This window comes from Geospiza fortis, unplaced genomic scaffold (genome assembly GCF_000277835.1).
Source record: "Geospiza fortis unplaced genomic scaffold, GeoFor_1.0 scaffold1047, whole genome shotgun sequence".
Lineage (NCBI taxonomy): Eukaryota > Metazoa > Chordata > Aves > Passeriformes > Thraupidae > Geospiza > Geospiza fortis.
This window is the reverse complement of record NW_005054589.1, coordinates 241,937-259,869: the sequence shown is the minus strand read 5'-3', so window position 1 is coordinate 259,869 and position 17,933 is coordinate 241,937. Positions and strand designations below refer to the sequence as shown.

Genomic DNA, 17,933 nt, shown 5'->3' with positions numbered 1-17,933 from the left:
TGACTCGGCGGGGCGGTCCAGCTTGTTTTCCCGGGAGCACGGCGTCCCTGCCGGATCAGCAAGCGATTTACGTGCCACTGGCCCTTTTATTCCCCTACTCTCCATTTTCGCCACACTTGTTTGTTCCTCCTCCATTCACCTAAGCCCTTCCCTTTCCCCACCTTTAGTTCCTCTCCTGCCCGTCCCACAGAAGCGCTGTGCAATCCCAAACCGCTCTAGTTCTGCCACGGTTCCCTCCCTCCCCACCGCAGCATCGCCCTTTAGTCCTGGATGTTATCGGGAACGTGCTCCTGGATCCCTCCTTTGGCTGTAATCTCGATTTTTTTAGCAAAGCGGCTTTCTGAATTATGAGTAACTTTAACTCAAGAATTAAAAACCTGAATGCCAACAACAGTTTGTGACCCCTCCCTGAAGTCTTTCTTAACACCTGAGTACTGGGCAGCGAGCCAATCGTTAAGAAAAGATTAGGGATAGAGCTGGGAAACTTAAAGGTGAAGACTTTACCAAGCGTATTGGTGGCAAAAAAAGAATAAATGAGTGACTGAATAAAAATTTTATTTAGGAGACTTGGTAGGATTTCTCCAAAGGGGAATCCTTCCTTACGTTTTTCTCAAGGAATCAAAAATACTGCAGAGTGTGACTTTAAGAGGTGCAATAAGTCACTGCCTCAGGAATCCTCTGGGGTCTGTGGGTTCCTCTCTTCGGGCCACTGGAGCCTGTGGATGTGACTGCTGCTTTCCCAAGTGCTGGCTCAGGCAGCAGTGAGGCTGTGTGTCCCAGAGAGATAAATTTGTACACACAGAGGTGACTCCAACACAGCTGGCTACAGCGACTGCAACAAGCACTGCTGCCTGTAACCCCACTCACAAACAACTTCCTTTCAAAAGTTTGAAAGATGGATTTGTAATGCATTCAACTGTAGCCTGATTCTGTAGGATTTCGTCCTGTCTGCATTTGTTTTCATCCCTTAGAAGGGAAACTTAGCCTGACAGATCCCACAGTTAAGCCATTTTGCATCTTTTATTAATCTTGTTAATATGCTTTTAATCCAATTACTCCAATTATCATAAACATTTCCTTGTGCAGGTGCCATTCAGGTGCAGGCAGAAAGCTGTAAGAGTTTGGCTACAAATTTTAACACATTCCCAATATCAGTTCACTTACTCAGTCACACTGAGGATAATATAACCCAGTCACCTGGGGAGCACTCAGCTCAACCGGATCATGCCTGTGACATCAGTTGTTGCCATCTCTGAGTCTCCAGGGATTCCTTCCTAGTCACTGCCTGGTGCAGAAGTTCTGTCCTGTGCAGATAGTTCTGACAGGGATAAATAGCTTGCTACACCTTTTTCTGGCATAGGATTTGTTGCCCCTGAAAGTTTCTGCTGCCTTTTACAATTCCTTGCAAAAATTTTCTACTTTCACAGTTTTCCTGTCAGTGAGCCAGTAACAGGAAAAAAGTAGATTGCATGATGCCATTAAATCCCATGGGTGTATGTGTTTCCCTCCTTCTGTGCCTCACAGCATGCTTGCAGCACGCCTGTCAGATCTTGTTGATGTTGCTGCAGAAGCAATCAGCAAGAATTCCTTTCTCAAAGACTTGGCTGAAACAGTATTTTGATGATTTTCTTGCAGTTCAATCTCCATTCCAAATAATTACCAGAAGCTGTCCCCATATATCTGGGAGAAAAAGCATAAATTTGAGATCTTTGGACAGATTCTAATAAGAAAAATCATAATTTTAAAATTAACTCAGTAAAAAAACAAAAAAAAGAGAAGGTATTTAAAATAAAATCAAAAAGTGTCCACTAAGTCTTAATAACAAGAAATTATAAGAGAAATTTGAAAGATCTTCTTAACTGCCATGCTTCCTTAAATTTTACGTATATAATCTCTTCTCTGGAAATAACCCAAACTTATGCAAGCTAGTCCTAAATGCAGGTTATTCTGGTTCTGCTAGTACAGGATTAGCATTTTATGAACAGTGGTGTATTTCCAGAAGAAGTCAGTACAGCTCAGCAGTCTCTATCAGTGCCCCAGCTCTTCAATGTCGTCATAGCCTGTATCTTCCAGAGCAGGGGATGAGGATCTCTCAGCCTCAGAGGTCCTATTTCTGGGAATCCAGTCTGAAAACATGAAGGGAAGAACACTGAGATAGATAAAAGCACATCCTGTATGTATTACCTCTATGTGGTTGTGCAGCTGCCAGTTGTCTTCTCCAGAAATTAGAACCTTAGATAGGAGTGACTGTGAAAGACCTGAGAAATGCTTGTGTCACTCTGCCTTCTGCAGTGTGTATACATATCCAAGGATCAAGCTTTATACACAATGTTGAAAGGAATATATTCATGGCCTGTCAAAAAAAAAAATCTCTAATGCCTCTCTAGTTACTTTGAGTCCTGTATTTTGCTTATTTTTCCACATCTCCAATAGGCCAGAAATATTTATCACTACCCCAAAAAGTAAGGTTGAGATCAGGTGTTCCACAGTTATATTAAATACACTGATAAAGAAAAGTCTGTCTTAAATATTTGTTGTTAGTTCTTACTGAATTATATGGGCCTGACAAAATTTAGTGCCAGGTTAAAAACCTAGTTGAATCCATCCTCCATAGACATAGAATGAGATCTATAAGGACACTTAAGAGACTACAGATGAAAGGAGAAACATTCAATTGCATAATTTGAAAAATCCATGTCTAATGATATGTAGTATTTTACAAGGCACTATTTGAAGCTGCATCAGACATTGAGCCCTCTCAAGCCTGTCATGCTGATGGAAAAAGGGGAAGTATCACATCAGCATCCATAAACAGAAGGATATGGTGTGAGAGCTGGTCCTTGTGCTCTACCTGACACTAGTAAGATCTCAGTACCATGCTGTAAAGAAATACCTTAAAGTTTTGGGTTTTAAGCAATTTTTGAAAGATGCAGACCTACAGACATGGACTGAGTGGAGACACATCATGGGTAGAGTGTAGTCTACAAGGCCTAAGTAGAAAGCTGACTAATTTAGGTTGTGGCTGTGTAGAGAAACAAAATACAGAACAGAACTGCGGATAGGTATGTGAACAAACTGGTATCAGTCTTCAAGTACTTAAAAGTCTGTTATGAAGATGACTGCAACCCTCTGTCCCCATGCTCATTCTAATGAGAAGTAACAATTTTAATTTGCAGCAGTGGAAGCTTAGGTTGGGTTGGCCACAGGCAAGAATTTTATGCCTGTAAGGAAAGCAGAGCAGAGGTGTAGATTAGCTGGATGTAAGAACAGAGAACAGCACTGCTCTTCTAGCCTCACCTGTCTGGGAATCCTTGTTTCTGTCACTTTCTCCAGGGATCCCAATGATTTCCTGTTCATTCTGCTCAGAAAGAGAAGCATCTCTAGGTCCAGGAGCTTCTGTTGCATCATCATAATCATGTTCCAGGGCATTTTCAGGCAGTGGAGAGGCCTCTGGAACAGAACAGGTATTAATTTCCACTAGGGAAAGCAGTAGCTGATAATCCAGCAACACAGGGCTGTAATACTGACATGTCTGTACTTAACTGGAATCCATCCTTCAGCAAATGTTACTGTGCACAGTTTTATTGTAAATACATATGCTTACCAATGATACATGTATAAACAGAAAAGTAAATCAAAGTACTCCTGTTTCACTTTTTACCTAGAAATCAATATTCAATCTGAATAACTGAAAGATAAACTATTTAGAATAATTGTCTTCTCTATAAGCACTTCAAAGCTTTTTGTTTGTTTTTTAGCTTTTGGTTTGTAAGGAAAAGCTTTTAGTTTGCTTTTTAACTTTAAAAAGTCCTTAATATAAGAAGAGCAGTAGAAAATAAAGACATGGTGCAGCAGAGTCTGGGATATGGGCAACTGAGGTTCAAAACTGCTTGTGCCTTTGGCAGTTGATCTCTTGGACAGCAGACAATGGCTAACAGAGCTTTTTGATCAGCTCTAGGAAAATGTAGTTCTTCTCCAAACACTCGCCCTCCCTCACCTATTTCAAATTATAAAAAAACTCCCAACCTACAAACCACATGTACCCCCCAGGCAAACCCCACAGCTAGGAATCAGTATTTTCTTCAGATCACTTGGATTAAGATCCCTTGATCAGCTCAAATTGTACGCCAGTGTTCTTATTTGGAATATGTCTTTCCTCTATTTCAATTCTCCCCATCTGTCGCAGAAATAAGACAACACTTTACAAGCTATTATGGATGCAATGTCTGGGAGAAGCAGTTGCCACATTGTTGCATTCATGTGACTGGATCCTGTGAAGTGTCTGCAGAACTACCAGCAAACATTTATTTTGAATTTCTCATATAGAAGAGAAAACTAGCACTTGTCTATGAGATTGTATGACACTCTTCCACTACAAGAGTTACACAAAAGATTTTGCATCACAAGGAAACATCACTAGGACATGAAATGAAAGTCTTAGTTACTCATAATGCTTTGGATATTAAAAGTTACCCTTATTTGGGATCTCTTTCTTTGTACAAACCCTTTCTCTCATTACCTTGAGTTGCTCCAGGACCATTTTCTTCATCACTGCCTGCTCTATAAAACTGTTCCTTTGGTTTTGAGCTCTCTGAATAAGAATCTAGGCAAACGAGAACGAGCATGAGACCAGATTAAACTCTCCTTAAGTGCTAAAACTGCGCCATGAGAAAAAGAGCAGTAATAGCATCCAAGTCCAGCATATTCTTTGACAATCAGTATTACTTCTGCAAGGCTTACAATGGAATAACGAAGAATCCCTCAGGGGGCCCCATAACACCTCTCATGGATCATGAGGGAGGCACTCCAAAAAGGGAGAAAAGCAATCCATGGAAGGAAACCTACAGGGACCCAGCTGCTGTGAGGGAGATGCCAATAATTCCTTTATTTGTTCCTGCTTTAAATAATTGAAGCAAAAGGCTTTTGTTTGTTTGTTTGACCTATACTGATCTGTGGTCTGTGGCTGCACTGAGAACTGCACAAAACAAATTGTCCCTAGGAAAGGGAGCCCACTGGGCAGGAAACTCCTGTCTTCAAATCCAGGAATTTTAAATTTCCCAGTAGATCTGGGAGCTGCAAGGTATCAGATTGGGATCAGAAAGGTGGAGCTTTCCCTTGAGAAAGGCAAGAAACACACACAGACCTGAGAGGAAAGTCACTCCCTGCTTTTCCCTCATCAGGTTATAATCAATCTCTTCATAGACAGCCTCGGAGAAGGGGTCATAGGATAGTCTGGAGCCTGAAAGTAAAAGGTAATGATCACTTTCACAGTCTCTGCTTGTATTCAGGCTGGATTCTTGAAAAGGAGAAGTGCCTGACAGGGGCCTATGTGGCCTGGTTTGTGCCTAGAAAGGCACCAAGAGGTGCTGACTGAGGATAAGCACCTCTGGGCTCTTTCTGCCAGAAAGTAGTGAAAAATCTCAGTGTATCAACAGATTCAGTTCATCTCAGTCACCCATCCCCGCTGCCTCCCCAGCCAACTAAATATCTGGGGCCATGTAAAGGAGGCATTTCATACCAGTCCTGAGAAACCCACCTCTCTGCTGTGCCCTGGCACGTCGGATCTGCCCAGCAAGAATGGCAAGGACCAGGCAGAGAAGGGTCCCCAGGATAATGCAGAGGATGACAGGCACTGAAAGCCTCGTGCTGCCTGTGGCAGGGCGGCGGGGGCGATCTGAGTGGAAACCAAGAGGAAACAGGTAGAGAATCACGTGTTCCAAAGGGCTGCTCCTCTGCAGCCCCTTGCTGTGCCCATGAGGGCCATGAGGGCACAGCAGGGTGAGGCAGGGCACCTGCTGCTCTGCTATGGGTCCTGCTCAAGCAGATTAAATTCAGCAGCTGGGGGTGGTGCCTCTCAGTGTTCCTTTATAAAAGTTTGGGGGAAGTGCTTTCTGATGAGCCGAAATTAACTGCTGTTTTATCTGTTAAGTATCAGGGACATTAAATTGTCATTTGATGGGAGAAAGAAAAGAGAAAGAATTTACCTGCTCTCGTGGGTGATGCTGTTGTTTCTGTCACACCTGCAAAAGGAAGGTGAGTCCAGATTAAGAGGCAAATGTGAAAAATAGGGAGAACATCTTCATATAATTTATGATGCTTTAGCAGTCAAAATTATGAAAGGGCTAGTCACTAGCAAGTACAGCTGGCATAATGCTCCCCTACCCACCTCCTTCACAGACCTGTGTAATAAGGACCGGTCACTAACCAGAGCAATTCACAGCAGCATCTTCCTTATGATCACAGTTTTTGCCAAGCAAAGGTTTGGCAGGACAGTCCCAAAGAGACAGCTCTGTTCCTTTACAGTGCACCTTCTCCAACCAGATGGGACCAGTCCCTTCCCCAAAGGCAGCCTCACTCAGAGCAGACACAGCAGATCCACAGCCCAGCTGCCTGCATACAACATTGGCATCTGCCACGTCCCAGGCGTCATCACAGATTGTTCCCCAGGAACCTTGGTGCCACATCTCCACTCTGCCTGAACATTCATCCTCTCCTCCCATGACTCGTAACTTCTCCCTGTCTGCAAAACACAGAAACCTTCTGTTTTACTGAAACAGCAGTGAGGCCCACAGGGACCAATAAGGAAAAACAAAGAAGTGGAGGTACCTGAACAACTTGTGGAGTTTGGACACTCAGCAAATGCAGCTGGAGAAGTTGTCTCTTTTCTTCCTGCAGAATTTAAATATTGAAGTAAATAGTTTAATTATTCTCTGAAAAAAATGAGGCAATGTAAAATAGCTGAAAATTAAACATCAGGTTAATTATTCCTGAAATATGTGTATGGCCTGTTTAGTTCTTGGCAGATGGCTGTTTGGCTGTTGCTGTGAGTAATAATCTTCCTGATGGTTATACTTTCCTTCTTCTCATGAGGCAGCTGAAATCCCTTTCAGGATATCTGAATGTCATGTAGATTACATTTTTACTGTGTTTTATATTATATTTCATTTTAATTTTATATTTTATAATTTTATTTCATTTTATATATTTTATTATGTATGAATGCAGATATTGATACCCATAGGTGTGAAATACCGTCATAAGAGCAGGTGTTAGAAATGGACCTTTAGAACCAAACGGATTTGTACACTTGTCCATGGCTATGTGTATACACAGATACATGTAGAAAACATGGAGAAACATGTAGAAACATAGACTTGCCTCTAGACCTCTTGGGAAGTCTCATTCTAGCTCAGATCTCACAGACTGACTGTGTATCATAGATTTTTGCTTTAAAAAATATGCAATGGCACCATCCTATAAGGGAATTCCTTAGGATTTCACTGGGCCAAAGCACTCTGATAATCTTGTAATTTTCATTCACTCATTTAAGTCAATGATTTAGACAAAAAAAATGTTGCTGCCATTTTCATGAAACTAGAAACAATATACACTAGCTAACAAGTGCACACAAAGTAATTACTGTGGTGTCCATACATGCATACATAGGTTAATGTACATGTCTGGCCACAATACAAATACATTTCTGATTACCAGTGCAAGTAATGTGGGTCTCTTCAGCTCGGTTGCTGCACGACTGAGGGTCCCAGGGGTCTGACTGACATTGCCAGAGCGAGCTGTGCTGCTCAGTGCACTCAATGTGGTCCAGCCACGTGGGCCCAGACCCTCTGCCATATTTGAAGTCCGTTATTATTCCTCCTCCGTCTCCGCAGCCCAGGTGTTTGCAGATGGTTGCTGCGGTGAGCAGGGACATGTGGTTGGAACAAACGCTCCCCCACGTCCCATTGTAGAAAACCTCTACACGCCCAGCACAGTCGTTGCCATTCACCAGCCTCAGAGCCAGGAAATCTGGAAGTGAAGGCATAAAAATGAAATTAGTGCCACAGATTTCTTGTGATGTTTCTTTCCTGTGTGTGTGATAACATTTTTTTTACAGTGCTAACTAGCTGTATTGGTTCTACCTGTATTGTGGAGCATGGGTACTCCAGAGGCTGCAGTCCTTTCAGGCTCTGTTCTGGCTCCAGCATGGGCTCTAACAGGCCCTAACCCCCTTAAGGGGTCATCTGTGTTTTTTTCTACTTCTCTTTCATTTCTCCTCTCTCTTGCTGCTGCCATTCTGTCTTAAATATGTGTGAGCAGAGCCACCATAAGCTACTTGGATTGTCTGACGCTGTAGTGCACAGTGGGTTGTTCCCATTGGTTTCAGAGCTAGCTGTAACTGCCTGGAAGGAACACACAGCCCCTTGCTGTGGAAATCTTTACAAACTCCTAAAATTTATCCCCCAAATATCCTACTATGCAAGAGACTTTTTGTGCGTGTGTGTGTGTGTGTGTGTGTGTGTGTGTGTGTGTGTGTGTGATAGTATGGGCTTCTGTAGATCCTTTGCATCTTGGTAGGACCAAGAAGATGTGCTGACCAACCATCAAGACAGGAGGAGGCTGTCCAAGAAGTCCCCACTATTCTTGACTTCCCTTTTATACAACCCTCCTATTTGAACCCACAGGCTCAGAAAAGGGTTTTCCAAACACACCTGAGCACAGGACTCCAGCATCCTCTTTGTGTTGGCAGTTGTGCTGGCCCCACGCCCTAGAGGGACATGCCCAGAGGTCAGATTCACCCCCAGTGCAATTCACATCATCCAGCCAGATCTGCCCTGACCCTTCACCATAATGAGCAGATTCAAATGCCTTGATGGCATGCCCACATCCAAGCTGTTTGCAAACAACATTGGCATCTGATAGATCCCAGTTATCATCACAGATGGTGCCCCAGATGCCATGATGATAAAGCTCTACTCTCCCGGCGCAGCGGTTTGTTCCATTCACCAGCCTCATCTGTCTGCTGCCTGTAGGAGCAAAATCCAGATGTCAACATGCAACACAACTATAATGCACAGGTCAGCATAAGGGCAATGTTTTTAAAGCACTTTTAAGACATCATGTTCTTGTTATATCCCAATTCTTCTGCTGTGGTTGCTTGGGCAGAAGTCCTGTGAGGATAAAATTGCATAAAGGGAAAGGCCTACTCCTGCATCAGGTGAATTTTTGCATAATTAAGGTGAGATATTGCCAGCAAGAAGAGTATAATCATACCAAGTATATGCAGAGGTCACCTTATCTTAGAAAGCCAGACAACCTGTTTTCTGTCTGTACTCATTTAATTAGAGACAGGCACTGTTCCTGTTACAGATGGGTTGCAAAATCAGAGAAGAGTAGAAACAATTGTAATATTCTGTAGAATTGCTGCAAGTATCTATAAATATAGAAATGTCACAAAATAAAAGCTATTTAATTCTCAAGTTGTAGTAAGAATGCTTGGAAATCATAGCCAAATTAGTGTTCTTATGGCTTCTGTGTTCTATAGTTCTTTTTGAATCTGGAAGATAATTCTGTAAGAAATTCAGATGAAGAAAGCATTATGTAAATTACACTTGCTTCCTTAACTATCATCAAGCTCAGACTCATGCCAGCTTAAGATCTGTGACACCACAGTACAACATGGGCTGGAGAAATCCTAGGAAACCTTCTGTACCTTTCACACAGTGACTCACCTGAACAAATCACACCAACATCTTCAGAAACTCCTGTTGGCACTGTCTGATAATGGGAGGTGTTGCAGAGCATCAGCTGAGTCTCGTTTCCAGTGCACTGGACACTCCTTAGGCCAACAAGACCTGTTCCTCGCTCAGACTTTGGAAGGTAATAGGCTTTCTCAGCAGTTCCACACTGGAGCTGTCTGCACACCACATGGGCATCCCTAATGTCCCAGTTGTCATCCAGGACTCTGCTCCACCCACCATGGAGGGAGATCTCAACTCGCCCAGCACAGCGGCTCTCACCCCCTGAGAGTCTGAGTGATTCAGCAAGACCTGGGCTCAAGAGAGTTGGGAAATATATTGAGTGACATCTACTTATTTCACTGCAGTAGAAGTAACTTGCAGGAAGACTATGGAAGACAAATTTCTGTGCTGGCAAAATATTAATTCTCACCACTGGTGAAGGAGACTGCCCCTGTTAAGGCTTTGTTTGCTTTCATGCACACAAGGGCCTGCAAAGGGAAGCAAGAAAGGCTTCCCCACCAAAAAGACTAGATCCTGTCAGTGAGGTCACCAGCACTGCTTCGGTCTGAAGTTCTACCACCCATAAAAGGCCACTCCTGACTTACCTGAGCAAGTTACAGTGGCTGCTTCTTTGGCTGAACAGGTTGGATTGCCCAAAGTCACTTGAACACAATCCCATAGGCAGGACTCTGTCCCTTTACAGTGAAAAGCATCTCTCCATATAGGCCCATTTCCATCCACAAAATCATCTTCCATCTGGATTGATTTTGCATAGCCACAGTTCAGCTGATGGCAGAGAACACTGGCAGCTTGCAAATTCCAGTGGGAGCGGCAGAGTCTTCCCCACGTGTCTCCATGGCGGATCTCCACTATGCCGGAGCATGTGGTGCCATTCACCAGCCTGCCCCCTGGACACCCTGAATGTAGAGAAAAGGAATATTGGAGTGTTACATTTGCTCATGGGCAGGACCTGGAAGTGACTGGGAAAGGGCAATGAGTTTTCTTTATCATTCAGTAGTAAAAATGACTTAACTGGGCCATACTCATAACTAGAAACTTCCATACTCATAACTAGACTTCAGTCCAGTCTGTTTTACTGAGAAGAATGACTAGAACTCAGGATCACATCCCATTTGCAATTTTTAAATCAGGGCATTAGAGGTTGGGGCTTTGGGTCAACCAATAGACCTTAATTTTTCAGACCAATATCACTGGGGGCCTACAGCTCTGCATCCTTCAACTGCTGGTCCAAGTCCTCACTTAAACCTGGACCAGGAATTCAATCCCTGCCTCAAGTACATGACAGGTGTAACTGTCTCCAGTCTTGTCTCATGCTATGCCTGCTCCTCTCTCCAGCCAGACCCTACAGCTCTTTCTTTGCTTTGACTTCTCTGGGGCTGCTCATAGACCTTATTACCAACACCTTCCTCTGCCCTCTCTGCAGATGCTTTGGATTGTGTCTTGGTGGCAAGGACTCTGCCTGTGCTGTGCTCAGCCTCTGAGCCCAGCTCATCCTGGCTTGTGCAGCAGCCCTGCTCTTGCTGTTACCCTACACTAGGAGCATTTCAGAGAGAGCAGCCTTGTGGTACAGTTGAAGTGCAGCCTTGACTCCTGTTGCAGCAGTCAAACGACAGAGCCTGACTCCACATATGCCCTCTGAATTTTGAGTCCATATTTTTCCTCAAGGAAGGAGTTTTTCAGTTCTCTTCTTAGACCTTTCCGCTGCTCACCTGAACATACCACATGAGCCTCTTTTCCAGCAGGGCATTCATCCTGACCTAGAGCACGCACGGGACAGTCTCTCAGGAGTGAGCCATTCTTCTGGCAGCTGAATGTGGCGTTCCAGACAGATCCATTTCCTTCCCCAAAGGACTGTCCACTTGGGACCAGTAGTGCAACTCCACAGTCTAGCTGCTGGCAGAGGATGTTGGCAGCTGGTGAATCCCACAGGTAGTCACACAGGGTTCCCCATGTGCCTCCGTGAAGAAGCTCTACTCTCCCTGAACACGTGGTGTTGCCGTTTGCCAGCCGGTACCCACCATAGCCTGCAGAAAGAATAAAGGAGCTTAGCAGTTACTTTTGGGCATTTGTGCTTCTGCACTGAAAACTGTAAGAGAGCTCTCTCTATCTGCAAGAAACTAGCACTCATTTTTGTGTCTGGTTACTGGAAAGCATCTTAGAACAGGATGCTGATAAGCCAGCTCTTAAAATCTCTATTGTCCACGTTGTAGCCTGCACTATATGACAAAAAGACTTTTGACTCTTTAAGTTCAGTGTCTCCTCTCTGCTCTGCTCTTTCCTCCTCCCACAATACTGCTGCTACCTTACAACATCTTCTCTTGCAGAGGCAGTTTCAGCACTGCCTTGCATGTGAGGAACTCAGGGTAGGAGCAACTGGTATCACTCTCTGTCCCAGTAGTTGGTCATGTCACATTTCCTGGTAAGCAGAAACTGCAGTGGGGAATTCTCAGCTTTCATCCATGCCCCAGAGCAAAGCTCTGAACACCCCAGGCCATAACCATCAGCATACTGACAATAAATTAAGGGCGGCACGGATGGCACTCTGGTGTCCTACTGCCAGCCCCATGCAGTCCCTCTCTCTTCTCACACTTACTTTCTGCCCTTACTTTGTCCTTGCATTGCACGCCTAATGAGCGCAGGATTTCAGCTCTGAGCCAAGACTCTTGCAAGATAAAGGCAGGAGCCAAGGCCTGTTAGATGCCTTAGCTGAGGTGTTTGGCTGCCACTGGTCACAGTATTCAAAGCTGTCTTGAAACAGACTGTAGCCCTTTGGGCAGGAAATGGACATCAGCTCCAGCCCTTTCCCTTGTGTCCAGCTGTTGCCAGGAGCTCTGCCCCAGGTTTAGTTTACCCCTTTAGAACTGCGGCCTCAGGAAAAAGGTGTTTGTTAGGCCTAATCTTCACTTTTTCAGTGGATGGGAATACACAGCTGTACTCAGAGCTCCCAGCAGGCATGACTTCGTGGAGTTCTTAAGAAGGGTTAGCATAAAAGAAATAACAGCCCTTTTGAGATCTCTTTGTGGTAGTGAAGTGATTAGAACAGCCCATGTTAGATGCAGATTCTCAGTAGAGTGAATGAGATGTTGTGGGACTGCTCTCTGTTATTTTCTAGTCCCCCTTGAATGGCTCAAGGCATGGTAGGGGAAGCATCCAAGGATCCTGAGGACCCCAGAAGTGTACAGATGCTCTGAACTGTGAGTTAACAGGAAGAAGGCATATAGAACATGAGTGAATTATGTCCATCAGTCCAAAGTCTCACCTGAACACACAACAGTGGCATCATGAGAACATGTGTTAGTATGGTGCATGCTCCTGGGACAGTCTGCAAGGTGAGCCTCATTCCCTACGCAGTGAAACTCTTCTTGCCAGATCAGCTCATGTCTGTCTCCAAAGTGAGTTCCTCTCAAGGTATCCACAGCCTGGCCACACTTTAACTCATTACATATAACAGAGGCAGTTTTGAAATCAATGTGTGAGAAACAGACAGTGGCCCAAGTTTCTTCTTTCTTTACTTTCAGATGTCCTGAGCAGGCAGTGTCCCCTCCAGTCAGATGCATATCAGAGAAGCCTGGAAAAAAACCCAAAAACCAAGAAATCCAGCATCAAGAGTTGGTTGTAGTGACCTATTTTTATAACTCCTTAATGGGCAAGACACTTTTCACTGCTCTGAGGACCACTGATGCTTTTGAATTGTGACTTGAATTGGGGCAATTCCTTTATAGCACTGATAAAGAAGAAAATGGTGTATGAGATTGCTTATTTCTCAGTATGTGAAAATACTAAGTCCTTGGGAAAGAAGGAAGGAAACTTTGAGCACCTGCTGATGACTGAGAAGTAACAATCCCCAAGTAGATAAATAGAAAAATAGCCATTTACAAGTGTCCTTGAGACCTCATTATTTCAATGAATAGGAAGCTGAAGCACCCCAGGAAGAGGAAACAGGAAATGTTGCACCCAGTTTCAGAAGTTGCTAAAAAGACAGTCTAGAGATCTGCAGGCTGACCAGCCTCACTTTGGTACTTGAAAAAAAGATGGAGCGAGACTTGTAGAAACTCATTTGTGGGCACAAGGAGATGAATGGGAAGAATCAGCATGGTTTTATCAAGCGTGTATCATGCCTGTGGGACTGTAATGCTTTCTCTGGTTAAAATGGATTTATGGATGAGGAGACAGCAGCACATGCCATTTACCTCACATTTAGCACTGCCATTAACACTGTCTTGCACAATATTCTTATGTCCAAGAACTAGGATGTTACTGTCTGGCTGTAAGGACAACATGGTTAAGCAGCTGATTGAATGGTCAGGTTCAGTCATTAGTGAGTTGCACTCTACCTGAAGACTGTCAGCAAGTGGAATTTCACTTGTTGGGTCTTTCCAGGGGCCTGTTCTGCTCAATGTCTTATCTTCATGGAGCTGGTGATGGAGTACACTCTTGTGGTTTTGGGGGGGTGGGGAGATAACCAGCAGGGTAGAGCTGCCATTCAGAGAGATCTAGACAGCCTAGACTAATGGGCTGACAGAAACCTTACAAAAATTATAAAAGGACAAATGTAAAGTCCCGAAGCTGGGAAGGAAAAACTTCTTGCAGTGGTTCTTTTTCCAAAGAGTAAAACCATGAACATCTTGCACAGGAAGCAGCCAAACAGGTATTGGTCTTTTTTTGCCAGTGCAGACTGTCCTGTCTTAGCCTACCTGAAGATCTGGAGAAGGGCAGTTGTATGACATAACATTGCATTTTCTTGCTTCTCTATTTACACCTGCTTTTTTAGCCCCAATTCCTTATCAAAGACAAGTTCAGTTTTGCTCTCCTGTTACCTGGGAGAGCTGTGGTAGAAACAAATAGTGGGTTGTTTTTTTTTTGTTCTGTGTCATTTAATATGCTCATTTGATGTCATTGCTGTGCCCAGGCAAAGTCAGCTTGCAATCATAGTCAGTAGAAAACTTAATGCTGAAGCAACTTGCTTCGGATGAGCAGAGGGAGTACTTGGCTTTATCCAACTAAGACAAAGTTTGATTCCAGGCTCGTATCTTTTTTCTATTATACAATGCTGGATCACTTCTTACCTGAGCAGATCACTCCAATATCAAAGAAATGAGGGCAGGTAAAAGCACCCCATCCTGTATGTGAGCAGTTCCAGAGAGCCGATTCATTACCACGGCAATCAACTCGGTACAACCACGTTGGTCCAGTTCCTTGTCCAAAAGGAGCTCGATTTAGGGCCTTAACAGCAGATCCACATTGTAGTTGCTTGCAGACAACCTCAGCATCCCTTATGGTCCAGTCACCATCACACACGGTTCCCCACTGCTCCTCATGTTTTACTTCCACTCTCCCAGAGCAGGGGCCAGTTCCGTTTGACAGCCTCAATTCATCAGTGCCTTCAGACAGAGCAAGGTTATAGAAAGGACAGAGCCTAATCATGATTATCTACTGCAGATGTTAATGAGATCATTACTGCTCCTAATTTACTCTTACCTCAGACTTGTTTGGTTCACCTTTCTAAAGAGTCCAACTTAAAGAGTGTTTTTTTGCAAGGAGTAATGTCTGTATTTACAAGTTTGAACTAACTGCACTGCTAAAATGTAAATTATTTCTAATGACAGGCAAACTTTCTCTTTTACTGACTCACCAGGGCTGGAAAATGCTGAGTAATATCCCTGCTTTGTGATTCACAAAGCCTGCCACAATAAACATTGGCAACTGGAGTGGATGAGGGGACTGCCTGTCAGTGTGTGATTGCTACAATAGACCAAGCTTCCTTTTCCTGTGAGTTAATTGGCCTGAAAGCCAAATTTGTGTGTCTTTGGGAGTGAGGTAACTGGAGGAGCTGGCTACCAGAGGGGCCAGACCAGCCACTGGAGAGCTGATAAGGTCAGGGGGTCTGCTTGAAGACTCAGCTCAAAGTTGGCTTTCTGGGCTGCAAGGGCACATTGCCGGCTCATGTCCAATTTTCCCCCACCAGCATCCCCAAGTCCTTCTCCATGGGGCTGCTCTCATATACAGGCAAAGGCTTTACCTCTTTGCTAACTCAGCTGGATTTCCTCACAATTTCCTACCTATCATTTAAATTTGGAAACAAACAAACAAACAAACAAACAAAAGGTGGTTATTCAAGTGACTGACAATTGGTAATTTCCAAAACTTATTTTTTCTGCAGAATATCCTCTCTCCTCAAGTCTCCTGAGTAAGAAAGTCACATGTGTAGCACAATTCTTAGGTAACGAGAAAACCACTTTGTGCCTGCAACATGTTGTCTCAGAGGGGGCATAATCTTTCTGTAATAAGAAAGATATTCTGGAGAACAACCCCCAGAGTATTTGAAGAACATAGTCCAACAAAGAGTTTTCTCAGCTACAATATTTATACATTTAAAAGGGTAATGAATTCTAAGAAAAGTTGAATTCCTAATACATTTTTAAATGAACCAAATAACCAATTTCTATTAGCCATATCCAGGGACAAAACAAACATCTCTTCACTCAACTGTATGACCTTTGTGCACTTGAATTTTTAAATAATTGTACATCTGATGTTTTCAACGTGTAACAGCATGCAAGACTGGATGCAGAGGTAGGCATAACCCAACTGACAGATTTCAATATTTCCTAATAAAAGCTATCATTTGCTATAATCACTCTTCTGTGATTTTTTTATGGTATGTACAGGTACAATTTTGTATTTCCTCACATTCCACAGCATGTCCCGCAAGTACCTTCACTGAATTCAGTGGTTTGGTGTTCTGCTTGGCTGAGAAGGCATGAGATTTTTCTTGCTCCAGCTGAAAACCTGGTTCTTCTCATAGCAAAAAATGAGGGTGCACCATGCATTCCTTTCTCCAGGCCCTAAGAGGAGGTTTCCAGCCCAGGCTGGCTGCCTCAGGGGCAGATTTCCAGCTCACTCCTGGAGAGTTGTGACTCCTGCACTGCTCTGCACAGTGCTCTGTGCCTGGGGAACATCAGAACACCTGTAGCAGCATGGAGAGTGCAAGTGCTGCCAGATCAGAGATGAGGGTGATAGGGTGCTGATGATGGTGTCATTGTAAAGCTACTGTTGTCTGCATCTTCCAGTCAGTTACTGTTCCCTGATATTAACAAGGAGTTGGCAGACAAGTCACCCTCATTTCTGCAGTACAGCTCAGTTGACACTAAAATGTCACTACAAAGCTGTCTAAATAAAAGATGTTTAATACTATGAAAATGTACCTCAAGAGTGCCTCCTGTTCCCTGCTCTGAACTTTGACTGCATCCACGCAGCTGGTGAGAACGTTCAAGACTAGGGTCATGCTATAGCAAAACATCAACTCTGAAGTCTTGTTCTCATCATATGGGGATGAGATCACCACCACAATGCCTTAATGTCACCCCCATGTGTGGAGAGAAAAAAATGAGTTTTCCAAAATCTGTCTCTCGTCACCAGCATCAAGCATGTACACATAGCTCCAGAGGTGCAGAGAGACAAATAGTGATAAGCCTCATATACAGAGGAACAACTGAGGAGATGTTGTGTTACCCAAACTCCACTGGGCACACGGGTGGAGCTACATCATTTTAACTGGTGTCGAATAAAGACCTGGAATTAATAATTTCGTCTACAAAGAGCTCAGCAGGAGAGATAAGACAGTAGTAAGAAAACCCAGCTGGTTTTTAGTACAGCTAAACTGTTTACAAAATTTGGACTTGAATTCTTATGAGAATGGCCAGTCGCTGATGCCTGAGTAAAATACCAAACTTTTAGAAAAGGCTTACCCTTCCTTATCTCAGGATTATGAAGGAGATTGAATCAAAGACAGAAACATACTTGAACACCATTTTGTCACTTTGTTTTAGAGGTTGGTAGAAGAACAACCTATTTATATTAAATTTGCATACTTTTTTTTATCTCATTGCCTTATGCAAAATAAAGTATGTACTTACCCAGGGAGACCTGAATGGAGAGGAGAATCAACCACAGCACTGGAGCAGAAAGAAGTCCTTTTGTTGCCATCCTGACTGCAGATGGATGATACTTCACTCTCCAGGCACTGCCTAGCTAAAACTCTGGCTGGGCATTCCGGTATCTCACAAATGACTACGAAGGAGGAAATATATAGATTGACGTGCCAGCATGAGCTACCTGAAGGAACCAATAGAAATATTGTTCACCTTTTTAGACGTTATCAGCAGATTCATCTCCAATCTGAAGGAACCAAAACCTCCAATAAAATTCAAAAAGTGTACTTGTGACCTTATATGAAGGATGATTGTGTATCTGATGTCATCATCGGAATTGTTTTACTGTGGGACTAAAGCTGGTGGCACAGGCAGAGCACCGTGCAAAGTGGTTATTTCTCACCTGAAAAAGGAGTATGAAAGTGTAGAACACTGGTCATTTATTAATCACTTCAGAAGAAAA

At 43.6% G+C, this 17,933-nt stretch overlaps 1 protein-coding gene across 1 annotated transcript; it reads right to left on the bottom strand.

The window, feature by feature from the left end:
• Positions 1–2,028: 2,028 nt before the first annotated feature.
• On the bottom strand, positions 2,029–17,525 carry LOC102045039 (antigen WC1.1-like). The gene is made up of 15 exons (XM_014310802.1): positions 17,456–17,525; positions 14,606–14,920; positions 12,799–13,107; positions 11,249–11,563; positions 10,124–10,435; positions 9,510–9,827; positions 8,490–8,804; positions 7,492–7,806; positions 6,607–6,669; positions 6,206–6,520; positions 5,985–6,020; positions 5,537–5,674; positions 5,144–5,239; positions 3,298–3,477; positions 2,029–2,126 (listed from the first exon to the last, which is right to left on the bottom strand). Exons 1-15 carry the CDS (start codon positions 17,523–17,525, stop codon positions 2,029–2,031), a joined length of 3,195 nt encoding a protein of 1,064 aa, XP_014166277.1.
• Positions 17,526–17,933: the final 408 nt, after the last annotated feature.